The 23,914-nt window shown below is 61.9% G+C and overlaps 1 protein-coding gene across 1 annotated transcript in view; it reads right to left on the reverse strand.

Moving 5' to 3' along the window:
* Positions 1-1,959: 1,959 nt before the first annotated feature.
* Positions 1,960-23,914, reverse strand: part of LOC116666693 (mucin-2-like) — a 33,270-nt gene continuing 11,315 nt past the window's right edge. Inside the window, 40 exon segments of the mRNA XM_032490527.1 lie at positions 1,960-2,396; positions 2,502-2,628; positions 2,950-2,989; positions 3,175-3,303; positions 3,709-3,807; positions 3,906-4,028; positions 4,268-4,308; positions 4,532-4,636; positions 4,920-5,097; positions 5,813-5,844; positions 5,944-6,044; positions 6,173-6,242; positions 6,545-6,650; positions 6,652-6,724; positions 7,477-7,699; positions 8,001-8,184; positions 8,717-8,964; positions 9,383-9,557; positions 9,829-9,966; positions 9,968-10,045; positions 10,298-10,693; positions 11,772-11,949; positions 12,424-12,600; positions 13,078-13,290; positions 13,700-13,912; positions 14,387-14,599; positions 15,009-15,185; positions 15,629-15,773; positions 15,844-15,934; positions 16,354-16,462; positions 16,531-16,602; positions 16,969-17,210; positions 17,628-17,769; positions 18,214-18,390; positions 18,530-19,249; positions 21,003-21,312; positions 22,277-22,368; positions 22,403-22,514; positions 22,975-23,014; positions 23,433-23,584. Coding sequence (XP_032346418.1) covers positions 2,171-2,396; positions 2,502-2,628; positions 2,950-2,989; positions 3,175-3,303; positions 3,709-3,807; positions 3,906-4,028; positions 4,268-4,308; positions 4,532-4,636; positions 4,920-5,097; positions 5,813-5,844; positions 5,944-6,044; positions 6,173-6,242; positions 6,545-6,650; positions 6,652-6,724; positions 7,477-7,699; positions 8,001-8,184; positions 8,717-8,964; positions 9,383-9,557; positions 9,829-9,966; positions 9,968-10,045; positions 10,298-10,693; positions 11,772-11,949; positions 12,424-12,600; positions 13,078-13,290; positions 13,700-13,912; positions 14,387-14,599; positions 15,009-15,185; positions 15,629-15,773; positions 15,844-15,934; positions 16,354-16,462; positions 16,531-16,602; positions 16,969-17,210; positions 17,628-17,769; positions 18,214-18,390; positions 18,530-19,249; positions 21,003-21,312; positions 22,277-22,368; positions 22,403-22,514; positions 22,975-23,014; positions 23,433-23,584 — 6,467 coding nt within the window. The 3' untranslated portion in view covers positions 1,960-2,170.

A 23,914-nucleotide genomic window follows, 5' to 3' on the forward strand; every position in this document is an offset into this window, starting at 1 on the left:
CGCTTCAAGGCCCAGGAAGGGACGTAGGGACAGCTGAGGGCCCGGGCAGGTACACTGACCGCCGCCCTGCAGGGCTGGTTCTGAGGCATCAGGAGCTGGACTTGGCCACCCAGCAGAGGAGGGCAGCCACCGTGTCCCCTCAACAAACCTTCTGCTCTAGGCGGGGACTTGGAGACTCCGAGGCCAGCCCAGGCCAACTGACCACATCCACAGGTCTGGACCAAGGATCGCAGGAGTTCCTAAAGTCAGCAGAGGGGGCTGGGCAGGAGCATAGCCCAGGACTCAGGGTGGCACTGATGTGTTGGAGAAGTGGGGCGTGAGAAGGGCTGTGTCCCAGGCTTCGGTTGGGCCCCCGGGACGTGCCCCGCCAAGTGTGGGTCCTAGGCTTCGCGCAGGAAAGAATTCAAGAAGGGAGCCACTGGTTGAGTGAAGGTAGATTTATTCACAGAGATACCATGAAAGGCAAGGGACAGGCCAGGAGGTGTGGGGGTTGGGTGCTCAGATTACAAGTAGGTACACACTCCTTAGGCACAGTGCAGGCAAGCTCTGGAGAGACAGGGGCGGCTGCGAGGCGCCATGTTGCTGCTTTTTATGGGCTTGGTGGCTTCATATGCTAATAATTGGAAGGACCAGTCTAGGGGAAGGGGCTGGGATTCCCAGGAAGTTGGCCATTTCCCACTCTTGACCTTTTGTGGCTGACCTCGGGACTGCCATGTCGCCTGTGGGCGTGTTATTCCGCATGTTAATATATTATGATGAGCGTATAATGAAGCTCAAGTACTGCTGGAACTTAAATCTCCCATCATCTTGAGCCTCAAGGCCTGCTGGGGTTGAATCTTTCGCCATTTTGGTGTTAATTGCTGTGGCATTCCTTGAATGGCTGTGCCCTGCCCCCTTCCTGTCTCACTGGCAGGTCCTGACCTGGTCTCTTCCGGGGTGGGGGGACCAGGTGGGGGAGGGAGTCAGCTGGCTACAGGGGGCAGGGGCAGTGGCCTCAGCACAGGGCCTAAGGAGGCAATGAATGGACAGGAGGGGTTCTGGGTCCACACTGTGGAAGCCCCTCTGGCCCGTGGGCAGGTCCACAGCCCCCCGTCAGTCAGGTGGGAATGTGGCAGACGCCCTGAGAGCAGAGCAAATCCCGGCTCTGGAGGGGGACCACAGCGGCACTGCCCCTTGGAGCTCCCAGGAGGCTCTCAGGTTGAGTAACTTGACGGGGGGTGGGGGGGTGCTTTGCTGAGGGACTCAGGGCTCCCACTCCCCTCCACCTGCTCAGAGATGAGAAGCCTGGCTTGGCTTCAGCCTGGTGGGTCTCCACGGCCCACCCTTGCTCTCTGCTGTAAAAGGACCAGAGGGTCCCTTCCCCAGAATCCCCGTCCTGGTGGCTCAGCCAGCTCACAGAGCAGCTCTCAAACACACGTGCCACCGTATCAGGCTCCTGCAGCTCGGCCGGCTGCTGCTCAGTGGTCACTTGTTTCTCGCAGCAGGAGCCAGCGTACTGCCCCCGAGTCTGCAGACCAGCACCTTTACTGCTCTCTCTGGAGTGAGGCGTGTGCCACACACACACACACACACAAATGTGCACACATCCACAGCAGCCACACGTGCAAATGTACACAGTGTGCACACGCGTGCTTAATGGCTGCAAAAGGACACAGAGGCCTTTTCAACAGATTCAGGCTCACAGGGCTTCCTGGAAGGGGCCGCCTGCATCCTGATGGCCCGGCCAGGGCTTCACACGTGCCAAGAGCAGGACAGGGCAGGGGGCAGCCTTCCAGGGGAGACCCAGAGATGGTGGTCCCTAGTGGTGGCATTTTGTACACGAGGTTTCCCAAGGCCAGGCCAGCCACATGTGCATGGTGTCCCCCGGATGCCGTGTGCAGAGCCTGCTGACCGAGCCCCACTCGCCTCCCAGGAAGCAGCCACCCAGCCCCTCAGCACCCAAGGAAGCAGCACCACACGGCATCTCTGACCAGGTTTATTCTGCAAAGCAAAGGACTGAGCAAAGACTCGGAAAATAAATAGCCGCAGAGAGAAAGTCAGCTTAGGGGGCGAGGAAGCTCAGAGGGTCAGCGGGAGGGGGATGCACAAGACTGCTGAGGGGTGGAGGGGCAGAGGGGCAGAGGGGCGGGGGGGAGGAGTGGTAGAGGGGCGGGGCTCCGGCCCTCCCCACTCACCTCCTCCCTGGGGCCAGCACCCTGGGGATGGAGCGCCGGGCCCTGTCCCGGGGGGACAGGAGCTCGCACGTGGTGTCCTGGCACCCACAGCTCTCAATGTGGGTGTAGGTGTGGCTGAGGGTGCCACCGCCCGGGCACTGCAGCGCCACCTGCCGCTGGCTGGTGCGCTGCTCCTTGCAGCAGGAGCATCTGTGGTCCAGGGCCTGGGCCTGGGCTGAGTACCTGGGGGAAGGAAGGCCGCAGTGAGGGGCCACTGCCTGCTCCTGCTCGGGCGGCTGCTGCCTCCCCTCCGCGGCCCCTCAGGGCCACTCGCCACGCGGGACTCACATGGCAAAGGTCCCGCAGGACCCGGAGCAATCGTTCATGCTGACCAACTTGGTGCAGCCGTTGTGGGAAATCTCCCTGATGACGGAGACCATGGAGCAGGGGATCCCACTCTCATTGCGAGGGATGCCTGCAGGGAGGGGCCGAGGCTCAGGGCGGGGGCTCCACCTTCCAGAGCCCTGGGCTCTCCCTGGCCACTTCCTCTGCCCTCCCCAAGCGCCCCACCTCCCTGCCCTGAAGCAAGCTGCATTCTGTCCTGTTCCTCCCTGGGAAGGGATTCAGGCTTCCTGGGCGCCCCAGGTGATGACCTCAAACTCAGCGTCCAGCCAGAGTGTCACAGAGGGGACGGAGCTCACGGAGTACCATCCCCTTGTGCCTCAAGGGGGCCCAGGGAGCCCCCTGCCCAGCCCAACCCCTGACCTGGGAGCGCCGCCCCCTGGCCTGTACTCACACTTCCTACAGCAGCCATTGGACATGAGACTGATGGAGCCCTGGAGGGGAGGGGAATGAGTTGAGACCCCCAGGTCCCCCAACAGTGAGACCCCCTTCTTGCGACGGGGATGGGGAGGGGCAGCTCCTGCAGAAGGGGCCCAGAGCAGAGCCTCCCAGGGCAGCTGCAACCCAGCCCTCCGGGAAGATCGAGGCCCCACGCTCCTGCAGAGACCGGCCGGCTCACCGGGAGGCAGGTGCTGGGATCAAAGTCGGGGCAGGTGATCTTGGAGACGGACGAGATGAGCTGGTTGTGTAACTTCACGCAGCTGAAGAGGGTACAGTTGTCCAGGGGGTCATTCTTCATGTCACCGGGCTGTGGGGCAGAGAGAGGCTGGGTGAGGCTGGCGGGAGCACCACCCCGACACCTGGCAGCTCCCCGACCACCCTGCCAAGTGCGGCTTCTGGGACAGGAGGTCCAGCCCACAGGCCCAGAACCACCAGGCAGGTGACGCCCTGGAGGGACGCACGGACAGCCACCACCTGTAGTCCACCCACGTGTCCACATTCTAACCCCCACAACCTGCACAGGTGACCTTATTTGGAAAAGGTGCCTTGCAGACGTGACTCAGTTACGGATCTCGAGACAAGGTCACCCTGGATAACCCAGTGGGCGGAGGGCAAAGCCCTAGGACCGCTGTCCCGAGGAGAGACAGGGCACCGGACAGCCGGGCGGTGCCGGAGGGCCAGCCTCGCCCTGGGGCAGGAGGGGCGAGCGCACCTTCAGAACGAGGTGCTGGTCGCTGGGCTGCTCGATGATGCAGTGCGTCTGCTGACACTTCTTGCAGCACTCCCCGGGGACGTCCACCAGCTCGAAGCCCTGCAGGACACCCACGGGACGGTTGGCGTCGAGAGAGAAGGGCTCCGAGGGACCGACCGTGGGCGGCAGCACACTCGGCCGGGGACAGGGGTGCTTACGGGGTTGCAGGAGGTGTTGCAGGGCACGTGGCTGCAGGAGATGGTGTTGAGCTGCGTGGCGCTGTCCCTGCTGGTGGTGCACACGCAGTTCTGGCACTTGGAGGAATAGACTGGAGAACCGGGCTTCGGGGCACAGGGAAGGTGGGTGAGGGGGGCCGCCGTGGCACCTTTCACCCTCCTCCCGGACAGACGCCGGCCCCGCCACTTAGCCAGGGAGAGGGCTGGGCACCCTGGTGCAGGCACACCACAGAGCCCCCGGAGCAGGCCCCTCCCGGGCCCCCGGCCACCCGAGAGCCTGCTGAGACCCCACTCCCAAGCCCCATCTGCACCCCGCCCTCGCCTTGCAGCCAGCCAGGGCTCACCTGGTACTCAGCGTTCTCCACGACACACACGCCCTTGGGCACTTGGGACAAAGAACAACGGGGCGAGGGTCAGACTGTCGTCCTGACCCGGCGGCGGACGCACAGCCGGTGGACACGCGAGGGGCAGGGTGGCTGTGTCCACCGATGAGGAATCTGAGCCCCCAGGTGGGAGCCCCTCCCCCCAACCCAAACTCCCAGCACCGCCCAGCCCCGGGGAGGGAGCCGGCGCCCACTGCTCGGCTTCCCTGGCCCCAGCACACCTACCACACGAGTGCAAGGGGCAGCATCTCCCGGGGACCATCTCTCTCTTCACTTCAAACCCCAGCGGGCACAGCAGGGGCTTCTCCCTGCACAGGCTGGCGTTGCACTCTGAAGAGCGGCGGAGACGCGCCAGTGAGCACGATTCCTCCAGGCCGAGCCCCCAAGCCGGGCCCTGCAGCAGGACCCCCTCCAGCCCTGGGCACATGGCCTCCTCAAGCCCTAATGTCCTGGGGACGCGCCCTTGGCCCCAGCCTCCAACGGGCCCCAAACTCAGGGCTCCTGGCTCAGCCAGGAGGTGAAACCAAGTAGCGGGGACACGCTCGGGGACTCTGGGGGCCCAGGAGGGGACGGCCTGTGGCCCAGGCCACTCCCTGCCCCTGGGGTGCCTTACTGCAGGAGGTGATGCTGCAGCAGGGATCGGTGGGGTCCACCTCGGTGACCAGGTAGGTGCCGTCCTCCCCGCACTCGGGGCGGGGGTCCTGGCTGCACGCCCTGGGCTGACAGCTGATGCCGCTGCCCCCCTCCAGGCAGATGCAGTCCTTGCAGTCGAACTGGAAGTGCTCCCCAAACTGCAGGGAGGAAGGGGTGAGCGGGGAGGGAGGGGGCGCCGGCCCACCTGGCCCCGGGCCTCGGCCTCCGTGCAGCTGGTCTGGGGTCCCCGGGAGAGAAGGCCCCACGCCTGGAAGCCCACCGAGCTGCCTGCGGGAAGCCTGTGCCCTCCCCGTGCCCCCTCCCCACCCCTGCGCCCCCTCCCCCCGCACGCCCACCCCACCCCCGCCCCAACTCCCCGTCCCCCTCCCACCGCCTCCCTGCCTAGGCACCTGCCACCTCAAGCCCTCAGGGCAGGTTCTGGGCCAGGACAGGGGCTCCCCTCAGGGCAGGTCACTGAGACCACAACCTTGACCTGCTCACCACCATCCCCCTACACAGCTGGCACCCGGCAGAAACCACGTGTGCCTGCGGGGCTCGAGCAGACTAGAGCTCAAGAATCAGCCGCGTGCAGGGGACGCGCACAGCGCTTCAGTGGCCAAGACGCCGCCTCCGCAGGTGTGCACACCAACAAAGGACAAGAGGGCGGAGGCGCGGAGCGGGGGGTGGACGCGGGGCTGGGTGGACCGGGGAGGCGTGCGGGGGTGGCTACCCCTCCTAGCCCAGCCGTCCGGGACTTAAACGACTCAGGACTCAGTCTTTGAGGGTCCCCGCCTCTCATGTCCAGCCCTTCCTACACCCCAAAATTCGGCCTTTGTGGCAGAAGGCGGCCCCGGCACCCAGGGGTTGGCTTACCTCTCTGGGCACGTTGTCGGGCCCCACGCAGCCTAGGAAGGAGAGGCAGCAGCCGCTGTGAGCACAGCCCTGGTGCGGCACGGGCAGGGCTCAGCCTCAGCGGGGGCGGGGGGCACCGGGGGGCAGCCTACCGCACGAGTCCACGCAGACGTCGAAGCCGGGGGCGAAGTTCACCGTGCCCTCGGGACAGAAGCAGCCTTCCACCAGCTGGGTGCTGTTCTCCTGGGAAGGGCTGGGGGCGGGAGGGCGCGATGAGATGGGCGCTGGGGGCAGGCCGGACCCCCAGGCCCAGACGGGGCCACCCGGAAGCACCACCAGAGGGGAGAGGCTGCCCTCCCGGTGCCTCCACGGGCGCCTCACCTGGACTGACAGGTGGGCTCTTCTGCGGGACCACAGGCCCGGTACTCCCGATGAGCCGGGCACTTCACCGCTGCGGGAGAAGGCAGGCGTCCGAGGGGCCCGAGTCAGAGGGAACAGCCTGGGTCCGCCCCGCAAGTGACTGTCCTGCCCAGCCCCTGCCAGGAAGGACCCCATCCTCCCACCCAGGCTGAGGGTGGCCAGGTGCCCGGTGCTGCCCGACCCAGACCCCCACGCCGTCCCCAGCCCAATGTGCTCAGCAAAGCTGCTCTCTGTGTGTGCCAGGCCGCCCCACCCCAGTCTGGCTTCAGGCAGAGCCCGGAGAGCCCCCTGGCCTGCAGGACCCCAGCCTGGGCGGGGCAGGCGGGCACTCACGGCAGGCCCCGCGGGTGTGGTTCCGCCAGTCGACACAGATGCCCTCCTGGGCACACAGGGCGGCGTAGGTCTGCAGGCTGGCACACTCCAGGCCCGAGTCGGGCACCAAAGCAGCTGTCGAACACGCAAGCGTCGTAGTAGTGCTGCGGGGGCACCAGGGCGTGGCACTGTGCGAACAGGCTGTGGGGGTGGGGCCTGTCAGGGTCTGCATGGGGCCCCACCTCTCCCACACTCCCCCTGACCCCCACCTCCTGCCCAGGCTACCCTCCTGGAGCCGGGCTCAGGTTGCATCCAACCAGACAGACACAGGCAGGACTGACGGTGGGAAGCAGAGGGACCGGGGCAGGCCCTGTGGGAGGGGGGCCCTCACTGTGGCCCGAGGACGAGGCCTCGGGCAATCTGGCTCCCTGGAGATGGAAGCCCCGCATCTCCATGTTCGCTGGGTGCCAAGATGCCCCCTCCCGCAATACTGCGGGGGCCTCCCAGCCCCGTGGCGCACACCCCCGGGGGCCAGGCGCTCGCTCTATGAGGCCAGCTCTGGGAGCACCCCTTGTCGACTAAGCCCACATCTGCCTCCCTTTATAGGTACCCGATGCTGCTCTGCCCCGTCAACTGGTCTACCCCAGGCTGCAAGCTCAGAGGCCCCTGCACGATCCAGGAGGCAGGTGAGGTACGTGGGGTTGCAAAGGGCACATGGATGTCAAACAAGGCCACTTGGCCCCGTGGAATCCTGGAGCCGGAGTACTGGGCCCCTCTTGTGAACCGGAACCTGCCCGTGGTGCCCTGACACCTTCTGCCTTCCCAGCCCCACACTCGGCGCCTGCCACCTCCTCTCTGCCCATGAGGTGGGGTCACAGAGCGGGGAGGCTGCGCTCGGGGAGCCTGCAGCCCACGAGTGACTGAGGCGGCAGCCGGCCGGGGGTCAGGGTCACCTGTCCTTGATGAGCTCGCAGAGAGGAGACGCGCAGGCCTTGCTCCCGGCAGTGCCGCCCGCAGACGGCGAGGTGGCCGGGCGCTGGGTGGTGAAGCTGGTGTGGGGACATTGCGGCTTGGAGGGATCGTTCACCGCCCACTGGTCAGCCGCCACCTCACAGTTGTCGACGACCTCCCCGCTGGGCAGCACGCAGTCGTCCACGGTGGTGTTGGTGCACGTGCCTGGGTGGGGGAGAAGGTCCCCGTGTGCCCGGGCCCGCCCAGTCCGTCCAGCAGACCCAGCAAGCCGCTGAGACCCCGCCCCTCCTCCCGCCCAGGTCCCCTGGTGCCCAGCTGCCCAGGGCCCAGGGCACAGGCTAGACTGCACTCCTGCTGGCTTCCCGCCGGGCCCAAACCCGGGAGGATGGCTGTGGGGACCCTGAGCAGAGCAGAGAACCACAGCAGGGCTGGCGTGGCCCACAGACAGCCTCTGCCCAGCCGCCCTCCCCAGCGCAAGGCACGGGGGCCGAGGTCAAGGGCTCACCACACTGGCCCTTTGTGTTGTTCCCGAACAGGCGGTAGGGCAGCCGGATGGAGAAGGCGAGGCCGTTGTAGGAGACGAGGGCGCCCAGCTCGGGGATGGCCACCACGAGGTTGATGCCCGACTCGTACACCTGCAGCCCGTACTTCTTGTAGGGCAGCGCCACGGCCTGCCTGTTCACCTGCACCTGTGGCCGACACACCGGGTCAGGGAGGGCCAGCGGGAGCCTCGTGGGTCTGACCGGAGCGCGCGGTGCCTTTGGAAAGCACCCGGGTCCCCCCACCCTCACACTGTGCCCGCGCCCCTCCGCCTTCCCTCTTCCTTCCCACCACATTGGGCTGGATCCTCGTCCTGACTAGTCCCAGGGGCCAGGTAGCCAGGGCGCTGTCCTCTGAGCCCCCGGACACCTGGAGGACCCCATGCAGGGGGCAGGGCTCCCCAGGCCATGGGAAATGACAACTCCACGTGGGGCGCACAGAGCCCCTGTCCTCGGGGAGGGGGCTTCTGCCACACAGACCTGTGCCCAGCGTGCCTGGCAGGAGCAGGGGTAGCGGGTCACGGGGTCCCTGAATGCCCCGGAGGGCCTGTGAGGAGAGCTGACATGTCCGCCTAGCGCTGCCCCCGCGCAGCCCTGGGGCAAGGCCTCCCCCAGCGAGGGAGCTGACACCGGCCCTACCAGCCCGCCCCATTAGGACGACATGATCCCGCCGTCCACCTACCTGCACCGTCATGGGCGCCATCTGCACGGTCTCGAGCCGCACCTCCTGCGTCTCGTGGCGCACGATGAGCGTGCGGGGGCAGGACACCCGGTCACGGGGGTCGCAGTGGTAGTTGTCGACGTAGACCCCGAAGCCGTCCACGGTGGGCACGGCCTCCTCCACCAGCACGTACGTGCACGCACCCTGGTGGCTGTAGTACAGCCCGTCGAAGGTGACATAGTGCGGGTCCCCCCAGCCGGTGCAGTAGCCTGCGGAGTGGCCGAGGTGGGCCGGCGCCCAGCCCCGGGGGCGGGGACAGGACACAGTCAGGGGACAAGGCACAAGGGGGAAGAGCAAGTGGAAACTGAGGAAGGCCCCAAAGCCTGCTGCCCGGGGTGCGTGGGGCATCTGTGCCCCACGAGTGCATCCCCTCTGAAGGGCAGGGCTGCCTTCACTCCCAACTCCAGCTGCCCCAGGCCGCAGCCCCTCTAGGTGGCCGCGCCCCACCAAGCAAACCCCTACCTCTCCCGGACCCCTGCCTGAGGAGGGGAGTAAGCTGGAGGCGAGTCAAGTCCCTCCAGACGTGTGCCCGGCCCTCAGCCATCAGAGCCAGCCTGTCCCACCTGCGGACTGCACCCCACCCCCCAGCACACACACACAGAAGGGAGCCGGCGGGGAGGGGCTTACAGTCACACTCCCAGTGCCAGCAGCACCCGTCCGGGTCCTTGACGCGCACGGGCGTGAGGCCGTTGGAGCAGGTGGGCATCGGGGGGGGGTCGCACTCCACCTCCACCAGCTCCACGGTGCTGTCGTGCTTGCAGACGGCCATCGTGCAGTTACACAGCCACCAGGTCTCGTTCTCCTGCAGGCCGCCCAGGCACAGGGTCAGCCGGGCCCAGTCTGCAGCCCGGCCCCAGAGGAGGGCCGCCAGCACCTCCCCACGGCAAGGGGGACGTGGTGGGGACGCGGGAGGGCTCCGGCAGACCCTGTGCCCTGACTGCAGAGGGTGCGGGGCACAGAGGGCAGGGTGCCCTGTGTGACCAGCAGAAAGGCAGTGCCTGGGGCTTTGCAAGCCCAGGTGGTGGGTGCACGCGCCCGGTGCTTGGGGAGAAAGCTGCGAAGAACGCACGGACCTTCCTGGGAGGGTTGAAGTCCAGGCACCCGCGGGTCAGGGTGGTCGACACACTTGATGCTGTGGATGATGGGGCCGTGGTGGTGGTGGTGGGTGGGCTGAGCGTTGTAGACGGTGTTGACGGGCACGAAAAGTTGAAGGAACTCGAGTTCGCAAGACTTCAAGCAGTACGCGTAATGGCACATGCCTCCTTCGGTAACGTTGTATCTCACTTCGTCCTGCAAGGGAGAGACCAGTGCTACACCACCCAAACAGGGCGGCCACCAGAGGACACAGGGAGGTCCCCTGGTGTCCACGAGAGGACAGCCCACGCCCCACTTTCCCAACAGCCAAGCTGCAGAGTGTGGGGCCTCTTCCCCAGCACGATTCCCCAGAGCACGAGCACAGCAGGCGCGAAAACAACGTGTGCAGCCAGGGAACCGGGCGACAAGCCTGGGGACACACCTGGGATGAGGTATTCTCCATTCAACTCGCAGCATGGCACTATGGTGCTGACAACCGGGCCGATTATGGTGGTGATGAGGGAGGACATAATCGGGGTCTGCGTAGGGGTGGTCGTGCTGGTGGTTGAGGTCCCTGTGGTGGTGGTCGAGCTGGGGGATATGGTCTCCACGGTGATGGTACTGCGCGGGGTTCTCGTCTCGGTGGTGGTGGAGGTAGAAGTTGCAGTCTGTGCTGAGGGGGTGAGTGTTGGGGTTGGGGTCACTGTGGAGGTGGTGGTGGGTGTTGGAGTAGGAGTCCCTGTGGAGGTGGTGCTGCTGGTGGGTGTTGGGGTTGTGGTCTCCGTGCTGCTGGTCGTGCTGGGGGTTGTGGTCCCCGTGTTGGTTGTCGTGCTGGGGGTTGTTGTCTCCGTGGTGGTGGTCGTGCTGGGGGTTGTGGTCTCCGTGCTGCTGGTCGTGCTGGGGGTTGTGGTCCCCGTGTTGGTTGTCGTGCTGGGGGTTGTTGTCTCCGTGCTGGTGGTCGTGCCGGGGGTTGTGGTCTCCGTGCTGGTGGTCGTGCCGGGGGTTGTGGTCTCCGTGGTGGTGGTCGTGCTGGGGGTTGTGGTCTCCGTGGTGGTGGTCGTGCTGGGGGTTGTGGTCTCCGTGGTGGTGGTCGTGCTGGGGATTGTGGGTCTCACTGCTGGTGGTCGTGCTGGGGGTTGTGGTCTCCGTGGTGGTGGTTGTGCTGGGGGTTGTGGTTTCCGTAGTGATGGTAGTGCTGGGGGTTGTGGTCTCCATGCTAGTGGTCGTGCTGGGGGTTGTGGTCCCCGTGTTGGTGGTCGTGCTGGGGGTTGTGGTCTCCGTGGTGGTGATCGTGCTGGGGGTTGTGGTCTCCGTGGTGGTGGTCGTGCTGGGGGTTGTGGTCTCCGTGCTGGTGCTTGTGCCGGGGGTGGTGGTCTCCGTGCTGGTGGTCGTGCTGGGGGTTCTGGTCTCCGTGCTGGTGGTCGTGCTGGGGGTTGTGGTCTCCGTGCTAGTGGTCGTGCTGGAGGTTGTGGTCTCCGTGCTGGTGGTGGTGCTGGGGGTTGTGGTCCCCGTGTTGGTGGTCGTGCTGGGGGTGGTGGTCTCCGTGGTGGTGGTCGTGCTGGGGGTTGTGGTCTCCGTGGTGGTGGAGCCTGGAGTTGGAGGCTCTGTTGAGGTGGTGGTGGGTGTCATGCTACTGGCCTCTGGGGTGGTGCTGGGATATGTTGTCTGGCAGCCAGGGAGAGGAACACAGCAGTAGACGTTGATCTCATAGTTGAGGCAGTAAGGCATGGGGGTGGCTTCCCCTGTCTTCTGGTCTTGGTTTTTGCACACAAGCCCAACAGAGGTGTTGCACACCACAGTTTGTCCAAGCTCTTGCAGGGGAATGCTGGGAAACATGGCGGCTCTGCAGGAGATGCTGGCTACTGAGCCCATTTTACAGACATTCTCAACGGCTTCAATATCTCCACCTTCTTTGGTAAAGTCCGGTTTTGCAGAATCCAGCCAGCCGGTCCAACTGCACACAGGCACACATGAAGTGGTTGCAGTAGACGAGGCGGTGGTCGTGCTGGGGGTTGAGGTCTCGGTGGTGGTGGAGGTCGAAGTTGGAGGCTCTGTTGACGTGGTGAGTGTTGGGGTGGGAGTCACGGTGGAGGTGGTGGTGGGTGTCGCAGTAGGAGTACCTGTGGAAGTGGTGCTGATGATAGGTGTTGGGGTTGTGGTCTCCGTGGTGGTGGTGGTGCTGGGGGTTGTGGTCTCCGTGGTGGTGGTGGTGCTGGGGGTTGTGGTCTCCGTGGTGGTGGTCGTGCTGGGGGTTGTGGTCTCTGTGGTGGTGGAGCCTGGAGTTGGAGGCTCTGTTGAGGTGGTGGTGGGTGTCGTGCTACTGGCCTCTGGGGTGGTGCTGGGATATGTTGTCTGGCAGCCAGGGAGAGGAACACAGCAGTAGACGTTGATCTCATAGTTGAGGCAGTAAGGCATGGGGGTGGATCCCCCTGCCTTCTGGTCTTGGTTTTTGCACACAAGCCCAACAGAGGTGTCGCACACCACAGTTTGTCCAAGCTCTTGCAGGGGAATGCTGGGAAACATGGCGGCTCTGCAGGAGATGCTGGCTACTGAGCCCATTTTACAGACATTCTCAACGGCTTCAATATCTCCACCTTCTTTGGTAAAGTTCGGTTTTGCAGAATCCAGCCAGCCGGTCCAACTGCACACAGGCACACATGAAGTGGTTGCGGTAGACGTGGCGGTGGTCATGTTGGGGGTTGAGGTCTCGGTGGTGGTGGAGGTCGAAGTTGGAGGCTCTGTTGAGGTGGTGAGTGTTGGGGTGGGGGTCACTGTGGATGTGGTGGTGGGTGTCAGAGTAGGAGTACTTGTGGAGGTGGTGCTGATGGTAGGTGTTGGGGTTGTGGTCTCCGTGGTGGTGGTGGTGCTGGGGGTTGTGGTCTCCGTGGTGGTGGTCGTGCTGGGGGTTGTGGTCTCTGTGGTGGTGGAGCCTGGAGTTGGAGGCTCTGTTGAGGTGGTGGTGGGTGTCGTGGTACTGGTCTGTGGGGTGGTGCTGGGATATGTTGTCTGGCAGCCAGGGAGAGGAACACAGCAGTAGACGTTGATCTCATAGTTGAGGCAGTAAGGCATGGGGGTGGATCCCCCTGCCTTCTGGTCTTGGTTTTTGCACACAAGCCCAACAGAGGTGTCGCACACCACAGTTTGTCCAAGCTCTTGCAGGGGAATGCTGGGAAACATGGCGGCTCTGCAGGAGATGCTGGCTACTGAGCCCATTTTACAGACATTCTCAACGGCTTCAATATCTCCACCTTCTTTGGTAAAGTTCGGTTTTGCAGAATCCAGCCAGCCGGTCCAACTGCACACAGGCACACATGAAGTGGTTGCGGTAGACGTGGCGGTGGTCGTGCTGGGGGTTGAGGTCTCGGTGGTGGTGGAGGTCGAAGTTGGAGGCTCTGTTGACGTGGTGAGTGTTGGGGTTGGGGTCACTGTGGAGGTGGTGGTGGGTGTCGGAGTAGGAGTACCTGTGGAGGTGGTGCTGATGGTAGGTTGTTGGGGTTGTGGTCTCCGTTGTGGTGGTCGTGCTGGGGGTTGTGGTCTCCGTGGTGGTGGAGCCTGGAGTTGCAGGCTCTGTTGAGGTGGTGGTGGGTGTCGTGCTACTGGCCTCTGGGGTGGTGCTGGGATATGTTGTCTGGCAGCCAGGGAGAGGAACACAGCAGTAGACGTTGATCTCATAGTTGAGGCAGTAAGGCATGAGGGTGGCTTCCCCTGTCTTCTGGTCTTGGTTTTTGCACACAAGCCCAACAGAGGTGTCGCACACCACAGTTTGTCCAAGCTCTTGCAGGGGAATGCTGGGAAACATGGCGGCTCTGCAGGAGATGCTGGCTACTGAGCCCATTTTACAGACATTCTCAACGGCTTCAATATCTCCACCTTCTTTGGTAAAGTTCGGTTTTGCAGAATCCAGCCAGCCGGTCCAACTGCACACAGGCACACATGAAGTGGTTGCGGTAGACGTGGCGGTGGTCATGTTGGGGGTTGAGGTCTCGGTGGTGGTGGAGGTCGAAGTTGGAGGCTCTGTTGAGGTGGTGAGTGTTGGGGTGGGAGTCACGGTGGAGGTGGTGGTGGGTGTCGCAGTAGGAGTACCTGTGGAAGTGGTGCTGATGATAGGTGTTGGGGTTGTGGTCTCCGTGGTGGTGGTGGTGCTGGGGGTTGTGGTCTCCGTGGTGGTGGTGGTGCTGGAGGTTGTGGTCTCCGTGGTGGTGGTCGTGCTGGGGGTTGTGGTCTCTGTGGTGGTGGAGCCTGGAGTTGGAGGCTCTGTTGAGGTGGTGGTGGGTGTCGTGGTACTGGTCTGTGGGGTGGTGCTGGGATATGTTGTCTGGCAGCCAGGGAGAGGAACACAGCAGTAGACGTTGATCTCATAGTTGAGGCAGTAAGGCATGGGGGTGGATCCCCCTGCCTTCTGGTCTTGGTTTTTGCACACAAGCCCAACAGAGGTGTCGCACACCACAGTTTGTCCAAGCTCTTGCAGGGGAATGCTGGGAAACATGGCGGCTCTGCAGGAGATGCTGGCTACTGAGCCCATTTTACAGACATTCTCAACGGCTTCAATATCTCCACCTTCTTTGGTAAAGTTCGGTTTTGCAGAATCCAGCCAGCCGGTCCAACTGCACACAGGCACACATGAAGTGGTTGCGGTAGACGTGACTGTGGTCATGCTGGGGGTTGAGGTCTCGGTGGTGGTGGAGGTCGAAGTTGGAGGCTCTGTTGACGTGGTGAGTGTTGGGGTTGGGGTCACTGTGGAGGTGGTGGTGGGTGTCGGAGTAGGAGTACCTGTGGAGGTGGTGCTGATGGTAGGTGTTGGGGTTGTGGTCTCCGTTGTGGTGGTCGTGCTGGGGGTTGTGGTCTCCGTGGTGGTGGAGCCTGGAGTTGCAGGCTCTGTTGAGGTGGTGGTGGGTGTCGTGCTACTGGCCTCTGGGGTGGTGCTGGGATATGTTGTCTGGCAGCCAGGGAGAGGAACACAGCAGTAGACGTTGATCTCATAGTTGAGGCAGTAAGGCATGGGGGTGGATCCCCCTGCCTTCTGGTCTTGGTTTTTGCACACAAGCCCAACAGAGGTGTCGCACACCACAGTTTGTCCAAGCTCTTGCAGGGGGAATGCTGGGAAACATGGCGGCTCTGCAGGAGATGCTGGCTACTGAGCCCATTTTACAGACATTCTCAACGGCTTCAATATCTCCACCTTCTTTGGTAAAGTTCGGTTTTGCAGAATCCAGCCAGCCGGTCCAACTGCACACAGGCACACATGAAGTGGTTGCGGTAGACGTGGCGGTGGTCGTGCTGGGGGTTGAGGTCTCGGTGGTGGTGGAGGTCGAAGTTGGAGGCTCTGTTGACGTGGTAAGTGTTGGGGTTGGGGTCACTGTGGAGGTGGTGGTGGGTGTCAGAGTAGGAGTACCTGTGGAGGTGGTGCTGATGGTAGGTGTTGGGGTTGTGGTCTCCGTTGTGGTGGTCGTGCTGGGGGTTGTGGTCTCCGTGGTGGTGGAGCCTGGAGTTGCAGGCTCTGTTGAGGTGGTGGTGGGTGTCGTGCTACTGGCCTCTGGGGTGGTGCTGGGATATGTTGTCTGGCAGCCAGGGAGAGGAACACAGCAGTAGACGTTGATCTCATAGTTGAGGCAGTAAGGCATGAGGGTGGCTTCCCCTGTCTTCTGGTCTTGGTTTTGCACACAAGCCCAACAGAGGTGTCGCACACCACAGTTTGTCCAAGCTCTTGCAGGGGAATGCTGGGAAACATGGCGGCTCTGCAGGAGATGCTGGCTACTGAGCCCATTTTACAGACATTCTCAACGGCTTCAATATCTCCACCTTCTTTGGTAAAGTTCGGTTTTGCAGAATCCAGCCAGCCGGTCCAACTGCACACAGGCACACATGAAGTGGTTGCGGTAGACGTGGCGGTGGTCGTGCTGGGGGTTGAGGTCTCGGTGGTGGTGGAGGTCGAAGGTTGGAGGCTCTGTTGAGGGGGTGAGTCCTTGGGGTGGGAGTCACTGTGGAGGTGGTGGTGGGTGTTGGAGTAGGAGTACCTGTGGAAGTGGTGCTGATGATAGGTGTTGGGGTTGTGTCTTCGTGGTGGTGGTGGTGCTGGGGGTTGCGGTCTCCGTGGTGGTGCTGGTGCTGGGGGTTGTGGTCTCCGTGGTGGTGGTCGTGCTGGGGGTTGTGGTCTCTGTGGTGGTGGAGCCTGGAGTTGGAGGCTCTGTTGAGGTGGTGGTGGGTGTCGTGGTACTGGTCTGTGGGGTGGTGCTGGGATATGTTGTCTGGCAGCCAGGGAGAGGAACACAGCAGTAGACCGTTGATCTCATAGTTGAGGCAGTAAGGCATGGGGGTGGATCCCCCTGCCTTCTGGTCTTGGTTTTTTGCACACAAGCCCAACAGAGGTGTCGCACACCACAGTTTGTCCAAGCTCTTGCAGGGGAATGCTGGGAAACATGGCGGCTCTGCAGGAGATGCTGGCTACTGAGCCCATTTTACAGACATTCTCAACGGCTTCAATATCTCCACCTTCTTTGGTAAAGTTCGGTTTTGCAGAATCCAGCCAGCCGGTCCAACTGCACACAGGCACACATGAAGTGGTTGCGGTAGACGTGGCGGTGGTCGTGCTGGGGGTTGAGGTCTCGGTGGTGGTGGAGGTCGAAGTTGGAGGCTCTGTTGACGTGGTGAGTGTTGGGGTTGGGTCACTGTGGAGGTGGTGGTGGGTGTCAGAGTAGGAGTACCTGTGGAGGTGGTGCTGATGGTAGGTGTTGGGGTTGTGGTCTCCGTTGTGGTGGAGCCTGGAGTTGCAGGCTCTGTTGAGGTGGTGGTGGGTGTCGTGCTACTGGCCTCTGGGGTGGTGCTGGGATATGTTGTCTGGCAGCCAGGGAGAGGAACACAGCAGTAGACATTAATCTCATAGTTGAGGCAGTAAGGCATGAGGGTGGATTCCCCTGTCTTCTGGTCTTGGTTTTTGCACACAAGCCCAACAGATGTGTTGCACACCACAGTTTGTCCAAGCTCTTGCAGGGGAATGCTGGGAAACATGGCGGCTCTGCAGGAGATGCTGGCTACTGAGCCCATTTTACAGACATTCTCAACGGCTTCAATATCTCCACCTTCTTTGGTAAAGTTCGGTTTTGCAGAATCCAGCCAGCCGGTCCAATTGCACACAGGCACACATGAAGTGGTTGCGGTAGACGTGGCGGTGGTCGTGCTGGGGGTTGAGGTCTCGGTGGTGGTGGAGGTCGAAGTTGGAGGCTCTGTTGAGGTGGTGAGTGTTGGGGTGGGAGTCACTGTGGAGGTGGTGGTGGGTGTTGGAGTAGGAGTACCTGTGGAAGTGGTGCTGATGATAGGTGTTGGGGTTGTGGTCTCCGTGGTGGTGGTGGTGCTGGGGGTTGCGGTCTCCGTGGTGGTGCTGGTGCTGGGGGTTGTGGTCTCCGTGGTGGTGGTCGTGCTGGGGGTTGTGGTCTCTGTGGTGGTAGAGCCTGGTGTTGGAGGCTCTGTTGAGGTCGTGGTGGGTGTCGTGGTACTGGTCTGTGGGGTGGTGCTGGGATATGTTGTCTGGCAGCCAGGGAGAGGAACACAGCAGTAGGCATTGATCTCATAGTTGAGGCAGTAAGGCATGGGGGCGGATCCCCCTGCCTTCTGGTCTTGGTTTTTGCACACAAGCCCAACAGAGGTGTCGCACACCACAGTTTGTCCAAGCTCTTGCAGGGGAATGCTGGGAAACATGGCGGCTCTGCAGGAGATGCTGGCTACTGAGCCCATTTTACAGACATTCTCAACGGCTTCAATATCTCCACCTTCTTTGGTAAAGTTCGGTTTTGCAGAATCCAGCCAGCCGGTCCAACTGCACACAGGCACACATGAAGTGGTTGCGGTAGACGTGGCGGTGGTCGTGCTGGGGGTTGAGGTCTCGGTGGTGGTGGAGGTCGAAGTTGGAGGCTCTGTTGACGTGGTAAGTGTTGGGGTTGGGGTCACTGTGGAGGTGGTGGTGGGTGTCAGAGTAGGAGTACCTGTGGAGGTGGTGCTGATGGTAGGTGTTGGGGGTTGTGGTCTCCGTTGTGGTGGTCGTGCTGGGGGGTTGTGGTCTCCCTGGTGGTGAGCCTGGAGTTGCAGGCTCTGTTGAGGTGGTGGTGGGTGTCGTGCTACTGGCCTCTGGGTGGTGCTGGGATATGTTGTCTGGCAGCCAGGGAGAGGAACACAGCAGTAGACATTAATCTCATAGTTGAGGCAGTAAGGCATGAGGGTGGATTCCCCTGTCTTCTGGTCTTGGTTTTTGCACACAAGCCCAACAGATGTGTTGCACACCACAGTTTGTCCAAGCTCTTGCAGGGGAATGCTGGGAAACATGGCGGCTCTGCAGGAGATGCTGGCTACTGAGCCCATTTTACAGACATTCTCAACGGCTTCAATATCTCCACCTTCTTTGGTAAAGTTCGGTTTTGCAGAATCCAGCCAGCCGGTCCAACTGCACACAGGCACACATGAAGTGGTTGCGGTAGACGTGGCGGTGGTCGTGCTGGGGGTTGAGGTCTCGGTGGTGGTGGAGGTCGAAGTTGGAGGCTCTGTTGACGTGGTAAGTGTTGGGGTTGGGGTCACTGTGGAGGTGGTGGTGGGTGTCGGGAGTAGGAGGACCTGTGGAGGTGGTGCTTGATGGTAGGTGGTTGGGGTTGTGGTCTCCGTTGTGGTGGTCGTGCTGGGGGTTGTGGTCTCCGTGGTGGTGGAGCCTGGAGTTGCAGGCTCTGTTGAGGTGGTGGTGGGTGTCGTGCTACTGCCTCTGGGGTGGTGCTGGGATATGTTGTCTGGCAGCCAGGGAGAGGAACACAGCAGTAGACGTTGATCTCATAGTTGAGGCAGTAAGGCATGGGGGTGGCTCCCCCTGTCTTCTGGTCTTGGTTTTTGCACACAAGCCCAACAGAGGTGTCGCACACCACAGTTTGTCCAAGCTCTTGCAGGGGAATGCTGGGAAACATGGCGGCTCTGCAGGAGATGCTGGCTACTGAGCCCATTTTACAGACATTCTCAACGGCTTCAATATCTCCACCTTCTTTGGTAAAGTTCGGTTTTGCAGAATCCAGCCAGCCGGTCCAACTGCACACAGGCACACATGAAGTGGTTGCGGTAGACGTGGCGGTGGTCGTGCTGGGGGTTGAGGTCTCGGTGGTGGTGGAGGTCGAAGTTGGAGGCTCTGTTGAGGTGGTGAATGTTGGGGTGGGGGTCACTGTGGAGGTGGTGGTGGGTGTCGCAGTAGGAGTACCTGTGGAAGTGGTGCTGATGATAGGTGTTGGGGTTGTGGTCTTCGTGGTGGTGGTGGTGCTGGGGGTTGTGGTCTCCGTGGTGGTGGTGGTGCTGGGGGTTGTGGTCTCCATGGTGGTGGTCGTGCTGGGGGTTGTGGTCTCTGTGGTGGTAGAGCCTGGAGTTGGAGGCTCTGTTGAGGTCGTGGTGGGTGTCGTGGTACTGGTCTGTGGGGTGGTGCTGGGATATGTTGTCTGGCAGCCAGGGAGAGGAACACAGCAGTAGACATTGATCTCATAGTTGAGGCAGTAAGGCATGGGGGTGGCTCCCCCTGGCTTCTGGTCTTGGTTTTTGCACACAAGCCCAACAGAAGTGTCGCACACCACAGTTTGTCCAAGCTCTTGCAGGGGAATGCTGGGAAACATGGCGGCTCTGCAGGAGATGCTGGCTACTGAGCCCATTTTACAGACATTCTCAACGGCTTCAATATCTCCACCTTCTTTGGTAAAGTTCGGTTTTGCAGAATCCAGCCAGCCGGTCCAACTGCACACAGGCACACATGAAGTGGTTGCGGTAGACGTGGCGGTGGTCGTGCTGGGGGTTGAGGTCTCGGTGGTGGTGGAGGTCGAAGTTGGAGGCTCTGTTGACGTGGTGAGTGTTGGGGTTGGGGTCACTGTGGAGGTGGTGGTGGGTGTCAGAGTAGGAGTACCTGTGGACGTGGTGCTGATGGTAGGTGTTGGGGTTGTGGTCTCCGTTGTGGTGGTCGTGCTGGGGGTTGTGGTCTCCGTGGTGGTGGTCGTGCTGGGGGTTGTGGTCTCCGTGGTGGTGGAGCCTGGAGTTGCAGGCTCTGTTGAGGTGGTGGTGGGTGTCGTGCTACTGGCCTCTGGGGTGGTGCTGGGATATGTTGTCTGGCAGCCAGGGAGAGGAACACAGCAGTAGACATTGATCTCATAGTTGAGGCAGTAAGGCATGGGGGTGGCTTCCCCTGTCTTCTGGTCTTGGTTTTTGCACACAAGCCCAACAGAGGTGTTGCACACCACAGTTTGTCCAAGCTCTTGCAGGGGAATGCTGGGAAACATGGCGGCTCTGCAGGAGATGCTGGCTACTGAGCCCATTTTACAGACATTCTCAACGGCTTCAATATCTCCACCTTCTTTGGTAAAGTTCGGTTTTGCAGAATCCAGCCAGCCGGTCCAACTGCACACAGGCACACATGAAGTGGTTGCGGTAGACGTGGCGGTGGTCGTGCTGGGGGTTGAGGTCTCGGTGGTGGTGGAGGTCGAAGTTGGAGGCTCTGTTGACGTGGTGAGTGTTGGGGTTGGGGTCACTGTGGAGGTGGTGGTTGGTGTCAGAATAGGAGTACCTTTGGAGGTGGTGCTGATGGTAGGTGTTGGGGTTGTGGTCTCCGTTGTGGTGGTCGTGCTGGGGGTTGTGGTCTCCCTGGTGGTGGAGCCTGGAGTTGCAGGCTGTGTTGAGGTGGTGGTGGGTGTCGTGCTACTGGCCTCTGGGGTGGTGCTGGGATATGTTGTCTGGCAGCCAGGGAGAGGAACACAGCAGTAGACGTTGATCTCATAGTTGAGGCAGTAAGGCATGGGGGGTGGCTTCCCCTGTCTTCTGGTCTTGGTTTTTGCACACAAGCCCAACAGAGGTGTCGCACACCACAGTTTGTCCAAGCTCTTGCAGGGGAATGCTGGGAAACATGGCGGCTCTGCAGGAGATGCTGGCTACTGAGCCCATTTTACAGACATTCTCAACGGCTTCAATATCTCCACCTTCTTTGGTAAAGTTCGGTTTTGCAGAATCCAGCCAGCCGGACCAACTGCACACAGGCACACATGAAGTGGTTGCGGTAGACGTGGTGGTGGTCAGGGTGCTGGTGGGTTCTGCTGTAGGCGTGAATGTTGTAATGCTGGGGGTTAGGGTGCTTGGTGCAGGGCTGGGGATCCCTGGAGTAACTGTAGGGCTTCTCGTAGGCGGTATGGTGGTGGTCGGGGTGGGTGCACACCAGTCCATTTTCTCGCAGCAATAGACTCGGATCTCGTAGTCATAGCAGACTGCAAATGGTCCTATTCCAAACTGGTCTTCATTCTTGCAAATAAATCCAAAGGAAACATTACACTTTGTCTCCTGGCCCAGCTCCCCCCAGCTGAGGTGGGGCTCCGTGGCCGCCCGGCACTCGATGTCCCGTGGGGTCGTGCAGACGTGGTCGAATGTCTCCCAGTCTCCGTCATCACTGCTGCCGCTGGGGTGATGCCCGTTGATCCAGTCCGACCAGCAGCATGACACTGAGAAAGCAAGTTGCGGGGTGGTTATCCATGCCTGGGAGACACCTTTCAGGAGGTCAGCGGACTTGGGGAACTCTGACACCCCCACGACCGGCTGTCACCGTCATTGTTTCGAACCCAGCGTAGGCTCAGAGAGGTTACAACTTAGACCTAAACGCCCATCCTCCTTTTGCAAGTGAACACCCAAGGCCCAGAGGGAAGCAGGCCTGGATGCCACACCAGTGACTGACCCGGGCCTCAGAGCCCTGGCCCAGTGCCCTTCACTGGCTCCCTCACATCTTACACCAAACAAAGAAATAAGGAAAGTGCCACCCTGTCCAGTGAGGAAGCGCGCCGGCAGGGGCTCGGTCATCACTCTCCACCAGCAGTGTTTCCCGCAGAGCTGGTTACGGTGCCCTGCATGAGTCCCTGGGCTCAGCAAGTCAGGGATCAAGTCACCAAACTACACCGTCTCTGGTCCACTAACTGGTGTCTGGCCAGCCCCGCCCACATCTGGGGCGCCTCGCCCCGTCAGAAGTGCCGCCAGTCTGACTTACTCGGAGGCGCTGAAGAGGAAGGTGACACTGCAGTCACACAGGGGAGGGGGAGAGAGGATGTCATGATACAGTTGGAGATGCTTAAAGTCTTTCCATTTTACAAGTTCTGTTCTCCGAGTCTGTCGTGCTCTGGTGGCTGCATTCAGCGGTAGCTATGATTTCAGCCCGAGCAAATGCAGAGGGACCTGAGGGCATCTGCTTTCTCTAACCCTAGGGATGGTTTCTTGCCGGTCTGGGGAAATGTCGCCTTCACTGGGGTCTGGGCTCGGGGATGGGGTCGTGAGGCTGGGGGGCGCCAGGGGACATTCCCTGAGTTGACCATCCCACCATGAGCAGAGATGGTGGCAGGCCTAGAAGGGCTGACCCTGATGGGTTCAGGGGAGGCAGGAGCCCCAGGAGGTAAGGGGTGGATGGACTCAGGGTCTTACCTGGGCTGGAGGTGGTGGAGGGGGTGGTGGTGGTGGCCGTGGAGGGGGTGGTGCTGGTGGTGGTGACAGGGGTGGTGGTGGTGGTGCTGGTGGTGACACGGGGTGGTGGTAGGTGTTGAGGGGGATGAGGGTGGCGTGGTGGACCTGCAGATGTTCAAGTGCTTCTCTATCGTCCCGTTGGGGCCACACAACTCCCAGTAGCACAGAGGGCCGATCTCGGTGTAGTTGAGAATCTTCCCTGGGGGAGGCCAAGGTCAGCACATCAGGAACAAGACAGAATCACAAGACCCCCTTGGTCTGTCCCAGTAGGAGGAAGACTGGGTTTCCCCCACCTCCATCCACCAGCAGACCCGCGCCCATTGGGACTCTGTTCCCAGAGCCCTAAGAGCTCCCGAGCAGGACACAGAAGCTGGGTCACAGAAGGGGCATTGTCTCCCTGGCAGAAGAAACACAAACTGTCTGGTCATTCCTAAGGGGTGCTGCAAATCAGAGGCACATCTGAGCTGGGAGGGCCCCAGGGAATCCACAGGGAGGGGGAGGGGAGGACGGGCAGGAGGAGGTGGGACAGGGGTGTGGCAGAAGGGAGGAGGGAGGGGAGGGAGACTGAGCCCACCTAGGCCCGGCCAGAGAGTCCAAGGGCAACCTGTGGGCTCTCCTGGGCAGCCGCGCCCAGTGCTTCAAGGCAGAGGGCAACTCACCTTCTTCCAGCCGGCAGACAACTTTCGAGGACTTGGTACACTCAGCTGAAAGCAAGTGCAAAAGCTGCAAGGCTCGGGAAAAGCTGGCCCCTCCCAGCCAGCCTCGGCCTTCCCTGCCCAAGCCCCGTGTCTGGCCCAAAGCCCCAGGGCACAGCCCTGACCAAAGGCCCGCTCCAGGAGCCCCCATCTGGGTTCCCACGGAGTGTGCAGGAGGTGAGGGGGTGAGAAAGCACGAGGCACGGCTCTCCCCGAGAAGGGGGCTGTGTCCCGCCCCCCGGTTCCTGTGTGCAGACATGCACCTGCGCACCCACAGGTCAGCACGTGCGCCGCGTGTGCTTGTGTGTAGCCCCGTGTCCACGTGTGACCGTGAACATCGTGTGCCACTGTGTGTGCACGTATGCAGATGCAGGTGTGCGTGTGCACTGCCCTCCCCCAGACCCCCTGCGATGTGAGCTTACGTACCAAGACTGGCAGGGCTTCTCCGTGGGCACGGACACTCCCGGTCGGTAGCGAGTGTCCTCGACGTAGCAGCCGCATTCGTCCCCTCTGACACACTTCTTCAGGTCCTCGTCATAGATGGGCCTGTTCTTGGGGCACCGGGGGTAGCAGCCTGGTGGGCACAGGGCTGTACTTAGACCACCAGAGAGGACCCCCTGTCCACCAGACCCGCGGTCTTCCTCAGCCTGGCCGGTCCACCCCTCCAGGATGTTCCTCCGGGAAGGCCAGGGCCTGGAAAGGCAGGGGCCTGGCTCCCTCCTCTGGGGTCCTGACACTGCCACTTGGCCAGCCAAATTGCCAGCAGGCCCCGCCCACCCGCTGACGGACACCCAGGCCCCGCCCCCTGCTGATGGACAGACAGGCCCCACAAACCTGTTGATGGACAGCCAGGCCCTGCCGATCCCGAGGAAGGGGGCAGGCCGGGCACCTCCCAGGGGTAGGA

Source organism: Camelus ferus, chromosome 10, assembly GCF_009834535.1.
Source record: "Camelus ferus isolate YT-003-E chromosome 10, BCGSAC_Cfer_1.0, whole genome shotgun sequence".
In the NCBI taxonomy this organism is placed as follows: Eukaryota; Metazoa; Chordata; class Mammalia; order Artiodactyla; family Camelidae; genus Camelus; species Camelus ferus.